Here is a 20985-nt window from a genome sequence, read left to right as displayed (position 1 = left end):
GACTATTTTATATGAAGTACAACATATAAAGACTAAAAGAGATTTTGATGGACTTATATTTGAGATTGTTATATTTGGACTAAAGTAATTGGGCTTGAGAAAATAGTAAAGTTAAAGACTTGAGTTAATTAAAATTTAACAAAATATTTTTAATTTATTTATGAAGAATATTAAATAATTATAAAATTTATATATATTTGATTTATCGATTTGATTTGCACATTTTTGTTGTTGTTTTTTTAGTAAAATCAAAAACAAAACCAAATAGTAGCGATTTTCAAAATTTAAAAACCAAATCTGCTCAAACTAAATAAAATATCTATTTTTAAAATCAATTTGGTTGTTAATCATAACCATGAACAATCCTATCCCTATCATGTGTTTATACCAAAATTGATTATTATGTGATTTAATAAAGTTAATTAATTAAAATTTAACAAAATAAATGGGCAGACTCTCCCTCAAAAAGGAAAATACAAATTAGTAGTCTCTACAAACTTGTAGTGCGGTCTCTCAGTGTCCATCGTCGGGTGCTGTGGTCTGCAGAGAGGGCTAAGTATTCCAACGGTGCTTTTCAGGTAACGATCGGACTTATGATGGTTTTTTTCTGATGCATATGGTTCGGTTATGTTTTTTTTATTGTTTATCTTCGATCTGAGTTTTTTCATCACATTTTCCCCTCTCTGTAGAAATTACCAGGGCTAAGTTTTGAAGGATAATGGCTTCTCAGTTACAGATTCAAGGCGATGAATCCGTACTTTTACGGGTTACTCACTCCAATATGAAGAGCTTTTCTCCAGAAATCCGTTTTTCTCTTCAGGTAAGATTTATCTTTATACAAGTTATCACTGCCAGTTGTGCAGGTTTTGCTGCTATTCTGATTCATCAATTTCTACTTTCTTATTTCAAACCATGTGTGTGAGCATTATCTGAAGAAGCATGATATGGTTGTTCTGAAAAATACTTTCAATAAGGATTCTTGGTTAATTGTGCAGAAGTACATGTAACGGAGTGTAAGACACTCCCCTATCATCTAAAAACAAGCCATAAACCTATTGTGTTCACATGTTCGACAAGTAACAAGGCTCATGAAGTGTAATTACAAATAACCAGGCTCATGAAGCCATAAACCAGGTCATTTTTTAAAGTCATTATTAAAACATAAGGCAGAAATCTATAATTAGGACTTAAATTACAAATCTGCAAAGACATATGATTTGCTTTAGAACTGTTCTGAACTTCTCAATGAGTTGTTATTAGTTAAGACTTCCAAATGGATCTTTGATATTATAAAGGTAAATATTGAGAAACTCATCACGAAGTTGCTACTCAATTCATTTTGAATATACTTGGTTTAGAGAAAAAACCTTTCAGCAGTTGTAATGTCCACTGACTTGTGCATTACAGTCCAATTTCTATTTGTTTTCAGATGTCAGTGGAAGCCGTGAAAGATAAGCTTTGGAAAAAGTGTGGTACTTCAGTCAATTCGATGTCCTTAGAGCTATATGACGAAACTGGAACTAAAATCTCAGTCCTAAGTGATAATGCAAGACCACTTGGTTTTTATTCCCCACTGGATGGGTTAGTAAAACTCTTTTGGTCTGAGGACTTATTACATTATAATTATCGTTTTCTGGATAACTAACTCTTTAAAGTAGATATTAGTATCATATCCTGTCTGCATTTTGTGCAGAAAGAACTTGAACTAATATGGACATGTATTTTTGGATTAATCAGTCTGCCTTTGCAGTTATCGTCTGCATGTCATTGATCTTGATCCAGCGTCAGTGACCTCCGGAGGTTGGCTCGAGGACACATCACTTGTGGAGAAGTATACTATCTCTGAAGAGGCTTATGAGAAACTCGGAGGTAAATGTTGACAAGTTTCACTTGGCTATTTGTTTTACAAATGTATTTTCTAATTTGATTTCTCCTTGACTCGGATGCAATACCTCTTCAAGTCAGTTTACTCCCTGGAAAATGGCTGGGGTCTGTTAGTGGACAATATGTTTTGACTCATCACAGAAGTCCCATCAGAGGGCAATGGTGTCGACCTAATATTTGAAAAACAACTCTGTGAGAAGCAGACCCTTTGGAAAACAGTCAATCTTCGCCCAAATTTCTTCAATTTCCTGCCCCGTGATCCTAAGTTGAGGGCAGAACACTCTAATACTCTTTACATCAGTGGTTTTTCCTTTCCCCCAAGTTACTCTTTTTTCCCTTTCATGAAAAAAAGTCAATCTGCACATCATAATTTTACATGAGAAGTTAGCAATCATGGTTTAAACGGGAAGGAGTGACATACTGCAACCAAGTGTATATATTATAGCAAGATTTTTTTGTCGAATCAGACATCTTTTACTCTGCTATTAGGCTAGGATGCTAAGTGCGATCTAATTAATCACGTTTTAACCTACAGAAGATACTTTTCATTTTTGACTTGTTGACATATCTCGTAAGAAACCAACTGCATGGTTCATGAAGTTAATTTGGTTGTGCTTTTTATCCATCGTCAGTTTGTGCACCTTTCAATTAAGGATGGGTGGATGACACTTGTTGTATGTAAGATGAAGAAGAGGAAGACAGCCCTCATTTTACTCTTCTATTTTTGTATGTACAAGACTTTGATTTTCATTTCCTTCCTCTGCATTCTGACTCCTTTTTCATCCAATCTCATCTTACATTTTATCCTTACTGATGCTCTTTGGAGATGCAACAGAGTAGCCGTGAGATTGTATCTTTTTCTTCCATTTGAAAGAGAAAGTACATCAAGTAACAATTTTGCCATTCCATATAGTATGTCTTTAATCATCAAATTATGCTTTTTTCATTGGAGGAAACAAAATGCTGCTATATGCTTGCAAATAATTTGTTTTCATGATCAAGTAAGAAATTCTTATGTGGAAATACTCCCATATATAAAACATACCCAAAAAGTACAGAATCTACACAATAATGTGGTTTCTACTGATTACCACCAAGCCCCAATCTTCAAAACAAACATGAATTTCATGGATGCAGAGTGCACCAGCAAGTAATTGAGAATAAAAGGTTTTATCTCTAACGTACAGTAGTATTTCTTATACCAGTTAAAAGCTCTGTTATTACTCTCTCACACAAGACCCACATGATGGATGCCAGGGTAATTTTTGATGTCCATCCTATGTATTGTCTTCCTTCTTCTAGAGGCCCATCTAGGCAGCTATGCAGCAACCTTCACTCGTCATCACCTACTAGCAAATATCTTAAATAGTATGACTCAACAAAGTTAAGCTGACTGCTGAAACATAAACTTAAGACGCTGTTTACACTTTCCTCTGTATTTATCTAGACTGGATAGTAATGATTTTCCTGGTGATGTTTGCGTTGACAAGTTTGTTGCGACTTTCTAGGTACTTTCAGAAAATTCAAGGAAACATTGCCGCTTAAGCAACCGCCTGGTCAAGAATCTAAAGTAAGTTTTTCTAGTAATATTCAAGTGTTAATAAAACATGAAGGTAAAATTCTTACGACTTCTGCTCAAATTTAACACAACGTTGTGGACCTACCCTCTAATTTACTATGTCATTGCTTACTGCTTAGGATCTTAAATGGCTATGCTGTTTGAGAAAAATTTAACTTTATCTCCAGATTAACCCTACAATCCTATTATATTTTCCCAATAATACGTGGTGGAGAGTAATGTCCCTAAGTTGCTAGATCATGCTGTACATATATTCCTGATGCAACAATATAAAATACCCTGTTTTATCTAATAAAAAGAACTCTTCCTCCCAATCCATCCTCAGAGCAACCACTTTTACTTGACAATATCTAGCCTCGCAACCCTTCCACCACTTCATTCTTTCTCTCCCAGATATCCTGCGCTGCTGCTACCCATTCTGGCAAAAAGATGAAGGATGCAATCCCCTCTTTCTCCATTTCGTTCTTCACTGACACTAAAATATAGCTAGTTCCTCGTCTTGTTGCTTCTTTTGAGGAGAGATTTTTGGCACTGGATATCTCCCATCACTTAACTTTTTACTTCTCAATTTTATGCCACGATTGCTATATTTTGCACCTCTATTCATTTCCCCACCTGGCTTTGTCAAACAGATATCTGACAACAACAACAGGGAAGATCTTTGCGCAAATATTAAGGTTAGTTGATCTATCTTTTTTGCAGTTCCCTTTCCAACTTCTTATTATGTCTATTGCATAATTATATTAAAGTATTAATACATCCTTGACCATACTTCAGTCTTCTCACATGAACCTTTTAATTATACAGTAATTGAGGATTACTTATGTACATTTATGTATACACTACTGTTGCTGTAACAGAGAGTTTGTGTGCTGATAAACAAAATTAAATACTTGACTTAACTATATAGACAAATTAATTCCCTGTCTCCATACGACCTTTAAAACAATTTATGACAGTGTATTTTTCTACGACGAAAAGCTCCTCCAAAGTAAATTAGAAAAGATAAACAAGCTTGAAGATACATAATCTCTAGTAAGCTTCTCCTTTCATTTCAGTTGTCATTGCTGATACTTGATAGTAGGTTGTCAATATATTAATTTGTGCGACAACCTGTCACACATGTTACAAACTATTTGTAAGAGAAAAGTATACTAATTTGGTTTCAATGTTCCAAATGAGTGATACCAGCCAACTATGGCCGACTTTTGGTTCTGTCATGATTTATATAAGGCGACAACCAACTATCTTTTGAACCTACCCTTCAAAGTTTTAGTTCATAATAAGCTTGAATAGGTTCTTTAATTGTTAAATTTGTTAAAATTTCTCCTTTTCCTTTCTGTTTCTCTCTTCCCCTTTTCTTTTTTTGTAGTGAGGTGCAGTAGTTGTGTTCTTCTCAGTACTTCTTTCTTTATTTTTTTCTCTTCAAGTTTACTTTTCCTGGCCCAGAATAATAATAGTTTAGTGTTATTGTTAACTTGTTTGAATACCATTTTTGTTTTCTTCATGAAAGCAGATAGGGGACAGATGTGAAGTTGAACCTGGAGAGAGAAGAGGCATGGTCAAATTTGTTGGTCAGGCAGAAACACTTGCACCTGGGTTTTGGGTTGGAGTTCAGTTTGATGAACCAGTAGGAAAACATGATGGCATGTACGTCAGTAACACAAACTTCTCATTTAAAATCTTAGATTGAAGTAGCAATACATATATTCTACTAGCGCTTACTAGCAGGAGAGTTTTTTCTTTGAGGAAGCATGTGCTATTCAGGTCTTTTTTGAATGACTTAGTTGCCTCCCAGTGAAGGATCACATGGACTCCACTAAGGAGAGACCTTGTATTGGCTCGTTTGACCCAAACCTTAATTTATAAAAAATTTCCATGTCAAGATGTCCCACTTTGAACTGTAGAATATGTGTGAGCTAGCTCTTCACCATTGGTGCTTTTTATAGTCTGAAATTAATTTTATTGCCCAAGTTTTAAATTTCTTGTTACAAATCCTTGATCCATGGTTCCTGTTTAATGGTTGGTGCTATATTCATTTAGTAATTATAGTTACTACTTGTGTATTCAATGTATATTGATGATGACTTACAGTTTCAGTCCTTGCATTTACCAGCTTAATCTATTTTTAGTTGCATTAATTATTTTGAAGGTAATTTTAGATAATAAACTAGATACCTGTTCCTTCTTTTATGGCCAAACGCAATCTAGTGTTTGCTATCCTGTTCTCCAACTGCACCATGTAGGTTTCTTCTCCAGGTCTAACTAAATAGTTAATCAATTAGCTGTACACATTTGATGTTCCAAAATTGGTGAAATGTGACTGTCTCCTCTTCTTGTGGTGGTGGGGTGGGGTGGTGGGGGTAGGGAGTAGGTAATGGTGTACTAGCTATTGTTATATGCGTTAACGTAATTAATTAGAAAAAAAAAAGGAAGAAAACAGTGTTGTATTTGAACTATTTGGATGCTAGAGAATCTAGAGAAATGGAATAGCTCAATAGTTCCAACAGGGTTATAAGTTAGAGTTACTGCCAAAGAACGGATGGTGCAAAATTCCACTAGGGGCCAGGATAAGTTTCATTTTATGAGAAGAAAATAATTTATCAAACGGAAAATTGGAATTTTGAAATATAGGACATGATTGATAGGTAACAAGGCATATGGAACTCACGTAATTCTAAGTAACAAATGATCTCTGCTCTGCTGCACTATACAGTACAATACTTGGCCAGAGGCTTCTGAAAGTTACCTTGCTGCAGAGTCCTTTTTCCTAGAAATTTTTGCCTTGTGACAATTCTTTTTTGACTCTGATTTCTTACTCCATACTTGCAATTTTACTTCTGAAGAAATGTTACATTTGAAAGACTGTCTCAAGGTGTCTATAGTAATTACTACAGCTAAACCAAATTATTCTCATTTTTTCTCAGGGTTAAAGGGAAACGTTACTTTGACTGTCCTCCCCTTCATGGTGCAATGGTCCGACCAGACAAAGTAAAGGTTTGTACAAGTGGTATCTTTGTCATAATTTCAATGCCCTAATAAACTTGCCAGGTTTCATGCTTTGGGTTAAAATGAGACACAGTTCTACCCTTCCTAAGATGAATATATTCACGCTTATTACCTTCAAAAGTATAGTTTCTTGATTTAGGAGCATCCATGAATCATGACATAAGAATTTGGAGATGTGAAAGAGTGGTGAACAAACATTCAACTTCAGTGCGCTTTGAAAGATGTATAAAACGAGGAAGCTAGACTAGTCTGTTCAGGCAGGCACAGGACACTAAAGTCAAAAACGGGATGTAGCTCCTCTGATTATTAATAGATTAGGCAATAACATTAACTAGAGTTTTGTGATAGAACAGAGTGAGTATTTGACTTTAATCAATCTGGGCAAAAAAAATTTGAAATTTCATTTTCATAAACTAGACAAGAAATTAGAAATACTTACTGGAAAACGACTGCATCCCCTAATAAATGTTTAGGAATGAAAAGGTGAAATCATTTTAGGGTAGTGTTGTAAATTACAGTAAATCTGTCCTTTTAACATAGACTCTTTATCTTTGTATTGCAGATTGGAGACTATCCAGAAAAAGATCCTTTTGAGGATGAGGAAATTTAAGTGTATAGGATTGTCGTCTGCATGTTTCAAATATGTAACTGAGCTCAAAAGATGGTCAAGCCTGTATTTGAAAGTCACAGAAATGACAGAAGATTTCACGTCGATGAAGAAACCTGAGTGAATTGAACATTTTCCCAGCAGTTGCCGACAAGTTGTCATGGGTGTATTTTGATTGTAATTTAACGGTTGATCATTGTAATCAAGTTCCCAGATATACATTTATTTCAGCGATTGGGGTATCCTGTTTAAACTTCCCACTGACTTTGAGGTCTGTGCGGTCCTGAAGCCAGATGAAACTAGAACGAACATTTAACCTCTCCAATCCCATGGTGTCTGGCAGAAAACCTCCTACTGTAATATAACATAACCTATATCATATCATGCAACACGAAATCAGATCAATCAATTCAAGATATTGAGGATGCAAGATTGGTAAGACTTGAATCGAAGAATATGTGACCATGGCTTTCCAAGTGTACATTTTACTACTGAAGTGTGTACACCTATAAATACTGCTGTGGTAATGAACGAAACGCAGAGGCTCACATAATTGTGGTGCGATGCAAAGTTTGCTTTCTTTTAAGGATGGTTGGGTGTCTTTTTCACTGCATAACATAATAATAACCACATTGATGGCCTTTCGGTAGTGCCACTCGAGAAGTTCATGAGTCAACATTTCTGAGGAAAAAAAACAAGGCAGTTCATTGAAACATTAAAGATCACTATCAAAAGGGGAGGTAAAGACGAACTGCATTTTGACAATAATAATGACGGTGTTGTTGAAAAAGAAGAGAAAAGGTGAAAGTACAAAATGCAACGTAGAGACAATTACTCAGTGAAGGGAAAGGACAGATACGTTTCCTCAAAGAAAAATTTCTCCTCTTTTTGATCAATTCTTCTTTTGTTGTACAACATTGGAACATATTACCAAAGTGGAGCTAACACCACAACCATGTACTTAGCAAGTTACAAATGTACCACTATTAGCAACTGATTTAATATGATAAAATCATTGCACAAAAGGCAGCACCAAGCTGTCATACAACTAACGGCACGAGTAATGTACATTTTTCTGTTTTCACCAAAAAGAAATCTTTCTTTCCACTCACAACTCAACAGTAATCAGCGTATACTACGAGCAAAGGCACACTTACAGCATTATCCAAAATGAACCAAGACGAGGTGCTTCAAAGTTTCGCACTGAAAAAAGGCATGTGGCAGAACATGAGTGTGTCATATGACGGGCATGTTACCCATCCACAACTCAAGAAATCTTGATTTCATAACTTAAGATTCAACATCATCTTGCAGTAGTATTTCATAAATATCTGTCCTCAAATTGAGTTCTTTATCCCGCATTACTTCCTGGAGATCCGACAACTCTTTCGCTGTTAGAAAAGAACTTAACTTGATGAAGCCATCAAGCCAGAGCCGTTTTGACCTAAGCAAATTTTGAGCAACAGAAATGACGTTATTAGAGAACACAGCAATAAATTAACTGATTGTTGAATCTGTCTGGGTCGCAAACTACCCTTTAATATTATGGTATTTTTTATCCTGCTTTAACTTCACTGTTACAGCACATTACAGACATATACTCACCACGGGCAAGCATGTATGGCTCGAAAGAAAGCTCTTCTAGCTGCAGAAGGGTTGCATGCTATGTCACTTTCATAAGCAATATACGAGCGCCAGACTAAAACTGAGTTGCGTAGCTTCTCATTCTCCAATGCCCTCTCAAAAAGTCTGCGTATTCTATGCTCTGTACCACCTCTACTCATGTCAAATGATAATGCAAAGAGCCAAGCAACAAGTGAAGGTTTCCTGGAAGTTAAAGCAAAGGACACAAGAAACAGAGACTTAAATCTTTGAAAGATGGAAAACTATAAAGACAGCTTTAAACAGCTGCACGTCAGATATATATTGTTTCTGCATGCTGATTCAAACGAATAGATTTCAAATGCAACCATGAGAGAGTCTATAGTACCATCAAAAAGGTGTCATCCTATTTCTTTTATTTCATTTTTGACCTGACTGATTGGGGGTGGGGGATTGAAACTTAAATCTAATTGTCCATTAAAAGCCTCTCTAAAAAGAAATAGGCAGAACACTTGACATTGGAGACCTTCTATAATACATGCTTGGCATAGCTTTTCATTTCCAAAAACCTGCCAAATAGACCAACTTCGCAAAAAGATCTTTTAAGAAGCACTCAGACATAAAAACACATATATTCTATGCATTTTGAAAGCCAGATTGCAAACTTATCCGCCTAAAAAGTAGTACTCCCTCCGTTTCTATAAATTCCATTAATATGTTGTAGTTTGAACGGGCATGGAGTTCAAGAAAGACTTTTGGACTTGTGGTTTGACCATGTCATAACATTTGTGCAGCTAAAACAATTTATAACTTGAGGTCTCAAACATGTCACAACATTTGTGTGAATATAAAAACTTGTCATTAAGGGTAAAACAAGAAGTTCAAATTAAATTATTTCCAAATTTAGAAAGGAGTCAATTCTTTTCAAACGAACTAAAAAGGAAATAATGTCATTCTTTTTGGAAGAGAGGGAGTTACAAAATCAACTAAGAGAACTTGTTGAGAAGTCCTTAGAGCATCAAAATTTCACATGGCCGACCACACCTAGTTTGATATTGAGGATAGACTGATAGTGTTATTGAAATAAAGTATCAATATTTGCTTCGATAACTAGAAGTCTCTGAAGATACAGTGGTGCATGGTTCAAGACTATATGGATGATGGGCCCAACAATCTGCCCTTCTCACTTAAATACCAGGAATTGTTTGTGGCAACATCGAACACGTGACGTGCGCCTAAACCCACACATCAAGCACTACACTCTTACCACTATAAGAAAGCCATAGGGGGATCTAAATATTTCTAAATCTTACAGGCACCACCAGCAAACATAATTTCCTATTAAAGCATTTTGGGACCAAATTCCTTTTCAACGTGAGTTTTCTTAATAATTAACTATAGACAACATAATGGTCTTACTAGCACATATAAAATTCCTAGACCCTTTGAAGCTATTAAAACAACATTGAAGTAATAAAAATTAGCATAGTGATCAAAGTTAGCATATGTGAAAGATTTTTGACTGTGACTACTGTATGTCACAGAGAACTGGAGGAAAAGGTTTAGAAGGTCATACTTTTGGAATTTCTCATCAAAGATCCACCGTAGCTTATTAGGTGACGCATAGAGATGGCCAATTTCGACTAATGCATTATAAAGATTCGGACTGCATGGATATATATCCAGTCCTGTCACTATATATTCCCATAATTTTGACAGCTTCATTTCTTGATGATGTCTGCAAAGCATCCTCATGTAAAAGTTGAACAAACACTCCAAATGATGACTGTGCCGCCTCCTTTCTACAGTAAGGTCATTGCAGTAACCATCAATAAGGTGATAATATTCCATCAAAAAAAGAGATCTATCAGATTGAAGTACATAAATTACCAATTCATAACACAATTTTATTGGAAAAAGATTAACAAACAGCACATTGTCTATGTTATATAAAAACAAAAACAAATATACAAATAGCATAGACTTCTATAATTTTTCAGAGTGAAGGTGTGGAGGAGAGGAATTCCAAATGTTGAAGCGTGCGACCATCTCATTTAAAAGCTTAAGTTGTTAGAGAAAACATCACTTTTATTAGTTAATTATATTCCAAACACACCCTCTCACGAGCGGGCCTAATTCTTTTCCATGGATCAAGCACATGGAAATTCTTTTTGATATGGGCGAGGGTGAGATTCGATACCAGGACCTCTACCGTGTTGAAATGTGTGAAAAAAGCTTAAGTTTTTCAGTTAGAGAAGTTCATTATATTCTCACCACCAAACTACAGAATGGTATGTACTATGTCCAACAAGGATAACTTAACTGATCTTACATGTATCTATGAGGATTTACATGTAGTTACTACTGCCAGTTCAAGTTTTAGTTTTTTGTAGTATTTACAAATAAATGAAGGAATAATTCAGCTATACCTCCCCTCTCATCAACTATCTAAACTCATCTACTGACATGGATATATATAACATGTTAAGTCATGAACTCTTTAGTATTACTGATGGAGTTTCATCGCATTGAATATCAGGGGTGGATGTAGAGTGTAAATTATGGGTTTGTCTGAACCCAAGATCTCAGGTTTCCGGACCTTGTATATGTGTTAAATTAACACAAGTAGAAATAATTGATTTTGAACCCAGCAAATCAATTGAATTGTGGTAGAATTCTAAACTCAAAAATCAAACCTATAAAATTCAAATTTCAGACCGGCCATGTTGAGTATAGTCCTAACTCCTACTCTATTTGAGAATAATCTAAATATATATATAAATACTTCAAATAGTGGACTTGTATCCAACTAACATCTATACTGAAGACCTCTTACGCAAAACCAGATGAGAAAAATTCATTTGGTTCCAGACAAATATTACACCAGTGGCTTGAGAATCTAATTACAGATACTTTCCATGATCACAATCTGAAAGATAACAGCCCCCTGATCTAAATAGCATATGAACCAAATCAAATTTGTCTTTTCCTTGGTTTCCACTTCTTCAGATACACAAATCAGACAAGTTAAATAAGACAGATTTAACTAGTTCTTTCTTTGATTAAGGAAAGAATTCTCCTGGAACTGTAAGTTGAAAAAAAAGAGAGTGCTAGTGTGAGTGTGTGTTAAAAGCAAGAGTGAGGCGAGGATTCAGTGCTTCTGGAGGGTGATTAGATGCGAAGTGAATGAAGTGGTAGCTTCTGTCTGTGAAGCAAGGAAATGATGAAGTGGCTACTTAGTTAATTATTTTTTTTTAAAAAAAAAAACAATTTTTAGAGAAGGGCAACAAGAAGCAATACTCATAGTAATATACTATTATTCATTCAAGTGCCAATTACAAAAATATATTAACCATCATATGTGATATGACAAAATAATGGCACACAAAATGTTCAAGCATTAATACTAATCATGAAGTGGAGCAATGGGAAACAATATAGAAAACAAATATGGAGACATGAAGATCTAGAATCACAAAGAACGTAGTTCAGCCTTAATGGAACTTCACATTTACCCTTAGTATCACTAAAGAACACAAATTACCATTAAAAATTCTTTAGGTAAGACCATTTCTTTTAAGAAAAAATGGATTGTGCAATAGCTTAAGAGAGGCAGAACTGAGGGTATAAAAAACAATGCTCGAAAAATCAAATTAAAGAGAATTTAGTTCAACCTACACATAAACGTTATGACATGACTTATATTTTCCTTGTCTATTTCAACAACCTTAAAGCTAGTTTTGTGGAAGGTAAAGAAACAACTCGAAAGTTTTAACACAACGAACAATATTTCTTCTCAATATTGCAAAAGACATCTTTTCTCAAAAAGATAATACGAATAAAAGGTTGAAACAATAAGACGTCCCCACTGTCTTCATTAAGAGATAAGATGTATCTTCAATTATTATGAAGACAACTAATTTTATCATACAAATACTTAAATAAGATACAAATGGAAAGTTCCAGCACTTCCATCTGCAGTAAGTAACAATTTATTCTCATAAAAATTGTTATTATTAAGTGAAGGGCAATTGCATTATAAAATAAAACAAGGGACGACATCTCAATTCCAAGCAATCTTAAACCAACAAGCAAACATGTGCAGTTATCTACAGCAAGATCTGAAGGACACAAACTTTCTGGTTTAAAAAGGAAAAAATGGTGAGCAGTGAAAAAGCTGAATACCAGGAAGCACCATTGTGAATGCTTGCTCTAAAATCTGAACACCTTCAGTCCATCCAATTGTTATTTCTTCAAATAAAGCAGCTGAACATATGAGAGCAACTGAATTATCATCAATTAAACCGCGTGTCCATGATGAACGTAGCATATTCACTTGTTCTTTGAATCCTTGGCGTGCTTTCAGCTGTTGCAGGCTTGAAGGTTTACATCTATACAGACTGTATTTTGTACCACTACCCAAGCAAGATAAAATATGCATAGCACGTAAAGACGATTCAGACGATCCGGAACCACCATGAATACCGTTTGAGACCTCCACTTCAGCGTACCAGAGATGTAAAAGAGATGCATTTGTCTGAACACCCTGCTAATTCAATAAAATAAAGTATTTTTTTTTAAACTGGTAATATTCAATAAAATATAGAAATATAACAACATCAAATGACAAAAACAATATATAGGAAGCTATGGAAAATTTAACCAGCAAGAACTAAGACTAATAACCGACTGAGATTCCCTGAGAAAGTGTGGGCTAGGATAACCTTATTTCATAGTGAAGGAAATGGTGATTTGAGCATTAGAAGACTGCCTCTTACAGAACCACAGTGCAGGTTGAAAAGACACCTCTTCCAATGAAGGGATACCATGTCAATATCAAGTCAAATAGGAAATAGAATGCACCTGTGGAAGTCCATCAATAGAAGACAATGCCATGTCGAAAATCTTTCTAGCATGGTCAATATTTCCAAAAACTGCTTCCCGTCGTGCATAAACTCCACAAAGCAATACATCCTATAAGAACAAAAATGTAAAAGACAAACACGTAGCTTTCACCTAAACGCTTAAATCCAACAAAGACATCAGAAGCACAAAAAATATAATACAATTTACTGGCAACACAAATTTTTTTTAAAAAAGAATTTTGTGGTGAACAGGGACAAATGAAAAGCAAAGGAAAGAAAATGATAATCCTTGGGAGAGGCAGGGGCCAAGAGAGAGGATACAAATCAGTATCAAGTCTTTCACTTATCAGGCTATCACAATGTTACCACCTCTTAGCACCTAATAAAGCAGTAAGGTAAACTATCACATGAGATCCTGATCAATCTCCAACCTAAAGTTTAAAGGAATTGACAGAAGACCATAAAAATTACAGATGATTTACTGTCCAGCTTTAAAGAAAGAAAACAAAACGAAAGGGAGAAAAGCTGACACCTCAGTTAAACAAACAAGCACCTATTTAATGAGGACTTACGAGACCTTAATGAGCTGTTGTCGCTAATGGGACCACTATTTGTGCATCAATGTTTTTACACAACAATTTCATGCAACCACGGAGAGGGGTATGTTATGAGCAGAAGTTTTCTTGCTAGTGGAAGTAAGTGTAGCAAAGTTACGACCGCATATATATAAAATATAATCGGGGAAAGAAATTTTATTTCCTAGAAGTTTTGCGGTTGGGAAAGCCAGAACTCTTGTAAACGAGCTTGATAAAGGGTAGTGGTATAGACAGTCTCAGTACCACTAAAAGTGAGTCCTTCACAAGTGAGTTCCCATTTCTTTGTTGTTAAAATTACGTTTAAATTTATTTGCTAAGCAATTATTTTATTAAAAGTCACTGGCGATATGAAACATTGATGACATGCACTCTAATGTTTAAAAATCAAGTGAATATACCACATACACAGAATGCTTGACCAGCAAGACATATAAAAGTTAAAAGATATACCTGACGGTTACTCTTCAAAAGGCTTTTTGCTAAAGTTCGACATGGTGTTACTGAACAGCTAGAAGTATTCATCACTGTCTTTGATAGCTCCTCCGCAATAAGAACAGCTTCTTCCAAAATATGATTTTGGGGAAATATAGTGCAGCAAAGCAATGTAGCATTTCGAATAAATCTCATCATGCTAGTCCTCATAGAGATATCACCAGAGCTGCTAAGAACTTGTTCCAAACTTGTTTCAGTTCGGTTCCTTCCTTCCTTGGTTAAAACATTGTGCATTCTTCTTAGTTCATCAAAGAGAGAATCTGGAATTGCCTCCAAACTAAGGTATTTTTCAGCCCAACTTGAACTGTTCGTACAAGTCCTGCACGCATTAAAAGAAAGTAAGTTACATACAACTAATTATGCTCCTCTTGTTTCGTTTCTTCCCTGTGCTAGTTTACCAAGCACCTCCATGTGGCTTCCCTCAATTAATAGCATCCTTCGTCAAAGAAAAAGAGCCACAGTAATACAGAGAAGCAAAATATCAAACAATATCTTTTGAAATGATAGAGAAACTAAAATATCAGAGTCTGTGACTTACAACTAACCCTCAGCAATTCTTTAATTATCAATGAAAAAATAATTCACTCTCAGCAACCAAGAAAAAGGAAAACCTAATTGAATGTCACTGGGAAAAAACATTTTTTAAGCATCAAGTTTTTAGTGGATCCTTCTCCTAGTCATAGCTGGCTATCCTCTCGGAATCCTTGATTTCATATTGCAGACTGCAATTTGGAAACAATTATCAGAATGTGAATATTAAGAAACTTCCTATTCTCCATCTAGGTTCCCTTTGCCTCTAAATGAAAATCGATTACTCCAGAGACTTATAGAGAGAGGGAAAGAAACTAAACTTAAGCCTAAAAAGTTCATAGAACTATCCAAAACCCATATTTCTGCATATAATATCAACTTCGATAATGACTGCTTCCTTTCAAAACTGAAAAGGAGCAGGAGATTCAGGGTTTTGACCAAAATACTGTGCTTTATATTCTTGAGGAAAACATTAACTATCCGGTATCCCATGCTAGAGAGTAAGATTTAAAACAGTTGGTACATAACAATTTATTGCTGCTTCCAGGAGGAAAAAGTATAAGGACATAAAAGGATGATCCTAGCTAGTTGAGCACAAGTGCCGAAAGTTCAGGCTCACCAAGTCGCAGCAAGCTCAAGACTCTGTCCAGGAACCAAGCTGAATCCAGATAGCATCATTCAACCATAATTGTAAATGTGACAGTTAAGCTTGGTTCTCAGAGTTAAAAGATAAAATATGAGATCCTTCCAAAGTACGATAGAAAAACACCACCCCTATCCAGATACATTCACACAGTAAATAGATATTCAACCATTAAATTTTCCAAAATGTACATGGACCTCTGCATTTCTTTAAGGCCAGCAATATGACATGTATGACTAATATCTAGTAAAATCAATGTGATCACTAGAGAAGTCAATATAATATTCAAGATAAGAAACGAACCATTGAGCCATCCTCCCACCATAAAAATCAATGAACTGGGATACCAAGGAAAAACATGCTTCTTCAGAAATTATCGAGAACAGGTAGTCACTCAAATCTTCGTATGCTATTACTCTCAAAAGCTGCTCATCACCCTCTGCATCAGCAGGATCCTCACTATGAGAAATCCCAGCTGTTAAACATAAGTACTTCACGAATTAGTTCACTACCTCTGAGGCTCAGACAACAGATGCTGATGCGAGAAGAGAAAAATGAGATAGGCTGCAATTCATCACTTGAAAACACACTCAGTCCATTGATACTTTGATCGGTCAGTTCAAGATCTATACTTACTGAAATGCAATTGTACTATATCTTTCTATATTTGGTGTAAAGAGCAATGAATTGAGGAAGTAGAAGATCTTGTAGACTTGTTAGGAGCTCTGTAAATCTGTTTCTTTTAAGTTTTTATACTTTATGTTCTTTTTGGAAGGTCTCCAGCATTTAATCCTAAAAATCCTAAATGCTGAGGAAAACAACAGTAACTATTCTCAAAAAATGATCACCCTTTGATATTTCTCTGTTCAGACAGTATCTTAGTTTGTTAATTTTCACTGAATTAGTCAATGATGGCCTCTCTTCATGCAATTCATTCACTTAATATTTCGTCCCAAAAAGTGCTTTTATACTTAATTAGGAAATGAAGGAGTGGAATAAAGACGGGTAGGGAGAAAGAGGATTACTTTTAGCATGGACTGGCATCCACTCGTTAGAGTCTCTTGCTACCTCTTCTTCAGACCACCTAGTCCAAGTTCTTGTGTCTTTAATCTCACAATTAGCTTCAGCAGTAGCATCAATACCAAGCATTTTAAGCAAAGCTTCAGTATCATCTTTCTGCTCATCATCTTTCATTTCAGATTCCTCTTCTAACTCGTCAAGAGCACCATCAGTCTCTGTTATATTTTCTATAGCTTCATTCTTTTCTTTACCTTTAGATGACGGTTCTGACCAACCAGTCCAACCACCCTTTTCAGAAGCATGTGAAGACTCCTCCCTCATAGCCCTTTGCCTCAGCTCTTCCTCTTTCTCTAGCCACTTTGACCAGCCGAGTGCCCCATCTTCCCCAACCCTGGCACCATTACTGTTCCAGAAATGCTCAAATAATCTTTGCTTACTTTGCTCACTAAGAAGTAAAGAAGGGGAGAACAAGCTGTATTCAATCTGTGCCTGAAACAAGGCAGTAGCCAACTCTCTGTACCCAGCCTGCCACTCGAACCGACAGAGACTGAGAAATGTATCAACCAGACCAAGTTCAAGTCTTACAATAGCAGGATCCATAGAAGGCGAATTAGCACCTCCAGAAACCTGTATCCAACAAAGATATCTCCATCAGCAAATCAAAGGGTAACGAAAAAGATCAGGATGAATTTATTTGTCATTTATCTGAACTCTTGCATCAAAGCATGTGCTAACCTAAGATGAAATATTTAAAAGACTCTGCAAGATTTCACATACATAAAATCAAGAGAGAAGAATTACAACTGTTACACCTCAGTGCCAAATCATAAAGCAATACAACTATTTCAAAAAAATAAACTACTAGCATTTCAAAAAAAATCATAAAGCAATATAAAGAGAATGACATGCATAATTTAAAGGATTAGGGGAAAGATCTGCATACACCCTACGACCCGCCTGTGGGATCACACTGGGCATGTTGTTGTCGTTGTTGTAGTTCTTAATAATTTCATCCAAGTTATGCAAATTGCTTTACAATTATTTACAAAATATAACAGTGGAAAGTTACAGCACAGATGCTCATGAGATCAATGCAAACTTCCATTTTTACGAGGTAGTGCTGCACCTATAGTAAGGTTTTCTCTTTAAAAATAATCAATCCAATACTCTGGTTATACATGACATGATTAAATCCAGTAATGATCATACAGTTTCACCCTTGAGCTATTCAAGGGCCTCACTTCGTCAGCTTCCTATTTGGAAATCTTTCACTATTGTCCAACTTCAGTGACCAAAGATTAGGGAAGTTCTAGGAATGTATACGCCAATATTTCTTGAGCTAGTCCTTGCCAAGTTCCTCCTGGAGCTACTACCCACTACTTTCAGAATCCCTACCCTTCCCCAACAACTCCATGGAATTATCCTTCATAACAACTCCAATAGACCATCTCTCCACAGAGTCCAGAGAAGGTGCTCTCAGGACACAACTTCCCATTCAAGAACCACTGCCAAGCACATATATTATTATGCAGTTTCCCATAACTCTACTGACACATAAGGCAAAATCGGCTTTTATCATTTACATTGCGTAAGAATAAAAAAAGTTTCAGAAGCATCCAGCAGGTTCAAGGATCAAATTTCCAGAACTGTGTCAAACTGGAAATCTGTAGGTTCTAGTATAGTTAAAAGTCATCTGCTACTAAGAGTGATGCATGATGCAAAGCAAGGGATTTCGCCTCATGGTTGAAGCCATGTGCGTCAAACAATGACGGGCAAAGTGATCCAAATGAGAAGCAGACGACTCTGAATCTCAATTCCGAGAGGTTGATATGTGTCGGCATCATCGTACTTTGGTTGTTGAAATTGGTTATTTAATAGAAAAAGTTAATTGTTGTACCAAATCAATATATGTTACGTTTAGGGTTCTGTAAATTGTGCGCTTCACTTCAAAGAAGCGTACGCTTTGCTTCAAACCTCATGAACCTTGCCAGTTTCTGCGGTTTTTGCTTTTGAAAGCACTGTATGTTCAAATTAATATATATCTTATGCACAAAAAAGAAAGCATTGTATGTAAAAGATGAGAACCTGCCTATGCTGCTTAGTCCATGCACCAGATAAAGCTTGAATTGCATTTGCATACATTTTTCTCATTTCAGAAACCTTAAATCTTGAGAAGTCACCCTGAACAACCCGCAAAAATTCTCTCCACAATGTGCAACTACCTGAATTTTGGATAAGTATCTTTTCCCATCGGCTAATCAGGTCATCAATGCTATCTCTGCTCTGATAAGCACTCATAAGAGAGAGAAGCAGGTCCTCGCTGTCAGGGTTCAGCTCTGTAGCCTTCTCCAGAATACTAATCTTCTTTTCGAGTGTTTGCAAACGGGCACCTTTCTGTGGCTGCATACTTGCTACCTTATCTTGGAACTGTGCAAAAGCCAACCAAATTTGTTCATCATGTGGCCGTTCTCTTGTCATCTTGTTGAATTCCTTTGTTTTGCGATAGACCTCATCCTCCAGAGATTCCTCGACCACAGCATTTCCTGAAATAGCATCTCCTCTGATTCCTTCATCTGACTTAACTTCATCTGCCAATGAGACAAAATCAGCTGGAATATTCATCATTGGCTTGTGAGGAGTCAAAATTTTTAGACGCTTCAGGTTCTTATGGTGCTCAATTGCAGCATATGTCCCAGACCAATAGCGACCTCCAGACCTTAGTTTATCATCCAACGCATCAATATCAATATCCCTTTCAAAATTTCTCTTATCGTTCCGCCTATAGTTATTGATCTCAGAGGTCTTCCTCAAATTATGAAGCTTGTAACGAGCAACATCCATCCTACAGTACAACAGAAGATTCTACAGTTAATAAAGTAAAGTAAATCAACCTAAGAACTAACACAAATTACAGTGCCTGTGCAACTCATTCCTGTTTACTTGTTATACTTCTCCAAGAAATAAAAAAGGTGTAAAAGAATGCAATGTGTAACTTCTCAACATTTTCAAGTATCTTTATGTTCCCGCCACTAACCGCGGCAATCATTATCAACCAATGAGTTTCAATGCTGTGTAGTTTGTTTTATATTTTCTTGACAGCTGACAAATCAAATCAGTAACAATGGAAAATCAAGCAAATTCCATCACGACTCTTATTTCTATTTACTAGTTCTACATAACAATAAGGAAGGAAAAAAAGAAAAAGGCATCAGGCGCACCTGTAGATACTACCAAAAGCTAAATTGTCTCGATCGCCACGAGAGTCAAAGTAATAGTCTTTAACATTAGCAGCAGTTGAAGAAGCCCAAGTTCGAACGTCCGGTTTTCTGGAAGCAGAAAGTGCATAGTCATAGAGTGGACGGTCATCACTCGATCGATGACTCTTCTTGCGCTTCTTTTTCCGCTTCTTCTTCTTGCAGTCTCTTCCATCATCATCAGAAGACGAGTGTCCCCGCTCCGACCCGGACGAGTGCAGCAATTCATACGGTGCACCCTCTCCTTTCTGATTTTTGTTCTCTACATCTTCTCCTTCGTCTTCCTCTAGATTCTCTTGGAACTGGACATTCCCGTAGTCCGTCATAACGGCGTCGTTTATCACGGAGATGTCGGTGGTGAAGCTGGAATTGCGAAGCCATTCAGGAACGGCGTCGTATGAAGTGGTGGGATTGGACGCTGAAGATATCTGCGCTTGAGGGAAAACGGGAAACAACGATGAATTTTTCGGTGCTTCTTCTTCAATTTCTTCCATGGCGATTTCTGTTTCCATCTTCTCCATTCCCTGGGCTTTAATCTAATTTTCTCAAAAAGTAAAAATATATATAAACCCCGTATTTTTTTTAAAAAATGTCCAATGGAAGTCATCATATTACTGAAAATGTGCTAATAAACCCCGAAGTCCTGCGAATAATGACGTAAATATTTATACTAATATGTTAATTCAAATTATTTTCTTCTATTCAAATTATATCATCGAGAATCGAGATCAATGTTTGTTAACTTATCTTGAACTGCGACCATTTCAGTAATATACTGGTAACATATATAACAATTGTTATTCGAGTTAAGCAAGCAATTGATACACGTTTCCTTGCCTTAAATTTGCAACACTTAAAACAATAGCTCAGAATCATCTATCAAAACATTACCATTCTAGCAAC

The 20985-nt window shown here is 36.0% G+C and overlaps 2 protein-coding genes across 6 annotated transcripts; one reads left to right on the top strand and one right to left on the bottom strand.

Annotated features, from left to right (window-relative positions):
- The first annotated feature begins 380 nt into the window (after nucleotides 1-380).
- Nucleotides 381-7404, top strand: LOC101252670 (tubulin-folding cofactor B). Of its 2 annotated transcripts, none has more exons than XM_004235331.5 (9): nucleotides 381-578; nucleotides 690-820; nucleotides 1430-1581; nucleotides 1751-1869; nucleotides 3393-3454; nucleotides 4096-4140; nucleotides 4980-5113; nucleotides 6391-6460; nucleotides 7035-7404. In XM_004235331.5, exons 2-9 carry the CDS (start codon nucleotides 719-721, stop codon nucleotides 7080-7082), a joined length of 732 nt encoding a protein of 243 aa, XP_004235379.1. In that variant the 5' UTR covers nucleotides 381-578; nucleotides 690-718; the 3' UTR covers nucleotides 7083-7404. The 2 variants fall into 2 exon arrangements, with proteins under 2 accessions (XP_004235379.1, XP_010318338.1); XM_010320036.4 differs by having other exon boundaries at nucleotides 444-578; nucleotides 1408-1581.
- LOC101265113 (uncharacterized) lies at nucleotides 6851-20679 on the bottom strand. Of its 4 annotated transcripts, none has more exons than XR_011220219.1 (12): nucleotides 20047-20679; nucleotides 18914-19670; nucleotides 16834-17455; nucleotides 16112-16283; nucleotides 14593-14953; nucleotides 13545-13655; nucleotides 12867-13227; nucleotides 10258-10483; nucleotides 8685-8906; nucleotides 8237-8523; nucleotides 7629-7760; nucleotides 6851-7450 (listed from the first exon to the last, which is right to left on the bottom strand). XR_011220219.1 is itself a non-coding variant. In XM_010320035.4 (10 exons), the coding sequence occupies exons 1-10, from the start codon at nucleotides 20601-20603 to the stop codon at nucleotides 8370-8372; spliced, it is 3546 nt and encodes a 1181-aa protein (XP_010318337.1). In that variant the 5' UTR covers nucleotides 20604-20677; the 3' UTR covers nucleotides 7940-8369. The 4 variants fall into 4 exon arrangements, 2 of the variants coding, with proteins under 2 accessions (XP_010318337.1, XP_004235479.1); XR_002027383.3 differs by having other exon boundaries at nucleotides 12867-13230; nucleotides 20047-20677; XM_010320035.4 differs by lacking the exons at nucleotides 6851-7450; nucleotides 7629-7760 and having other exon boundaries at nucleotides 7940-8523; nucleotides 12867-13230; nucleotides 20047-20677.
- Between the last annotated feature and the right edge of the window lie 306 nt (nucleotides 20680-20985).

This window comes from Solanum lycopersicum, chromosome 3, assembly GCF_036512215.1.
Source record: "Solanum lycopersicum chromosome 3, SLM_r2.1".
NCBI classification, from domain to species: domain Eukaryota; kingdom Viridiplantae; phylum Streptophyta; class Magnoliopsida; order Solanales; family Solanaceae; genus Solanum; species Solanum lycopersicum.
Note: the sequence above shows the minus strand (reverse complement) of the source record. Positions and strands in the feature narration are given on the sequence as shown.

Coding starts and splice junctions, on each gene's coding strand:
- LOC101252670 (XM_004235331.5), top strand. CDS start 719: ATGGCTTCTCAGTTACAGATTCAAGGCGATGAATCCGTACTTTTACGG. Junction 5,114..6,390: donor GTAGGAAAACATGATGGCAT/GTACGTCAGTAA, acceptor ATTTTTTCTCAG/GGTTAAAGGGAAACGTTACT. Junction 6,461..7,034: donor TCCGACCAGACAAAGTAAAG/GTTTGTACAAGT, acceptor TTTGTATTGCAG/ATTGGAGACTATCCAGAAAA.
- LOC101265113 (XM_010320035.4), bottom strand. CDS start 20,603: ATGGAGAAGATGGAAACAGAAATCGCCATGGAAGAAATTGAAGAAGAA. Junction 14,954..16,111: donor GGTGGGAGGATGGCTCAATG/GTTCGTTTCTTA, acceptor TAATGCGTGCAG/GACTTGTACGAACAGTTCAA. Junction 13,231..13,544: donor CTATTGATGGACTTCCACAG/GTGCATTCTATT, acceptor TTATTGAATTAG/CAGGGTGTTCAGACAAATGC.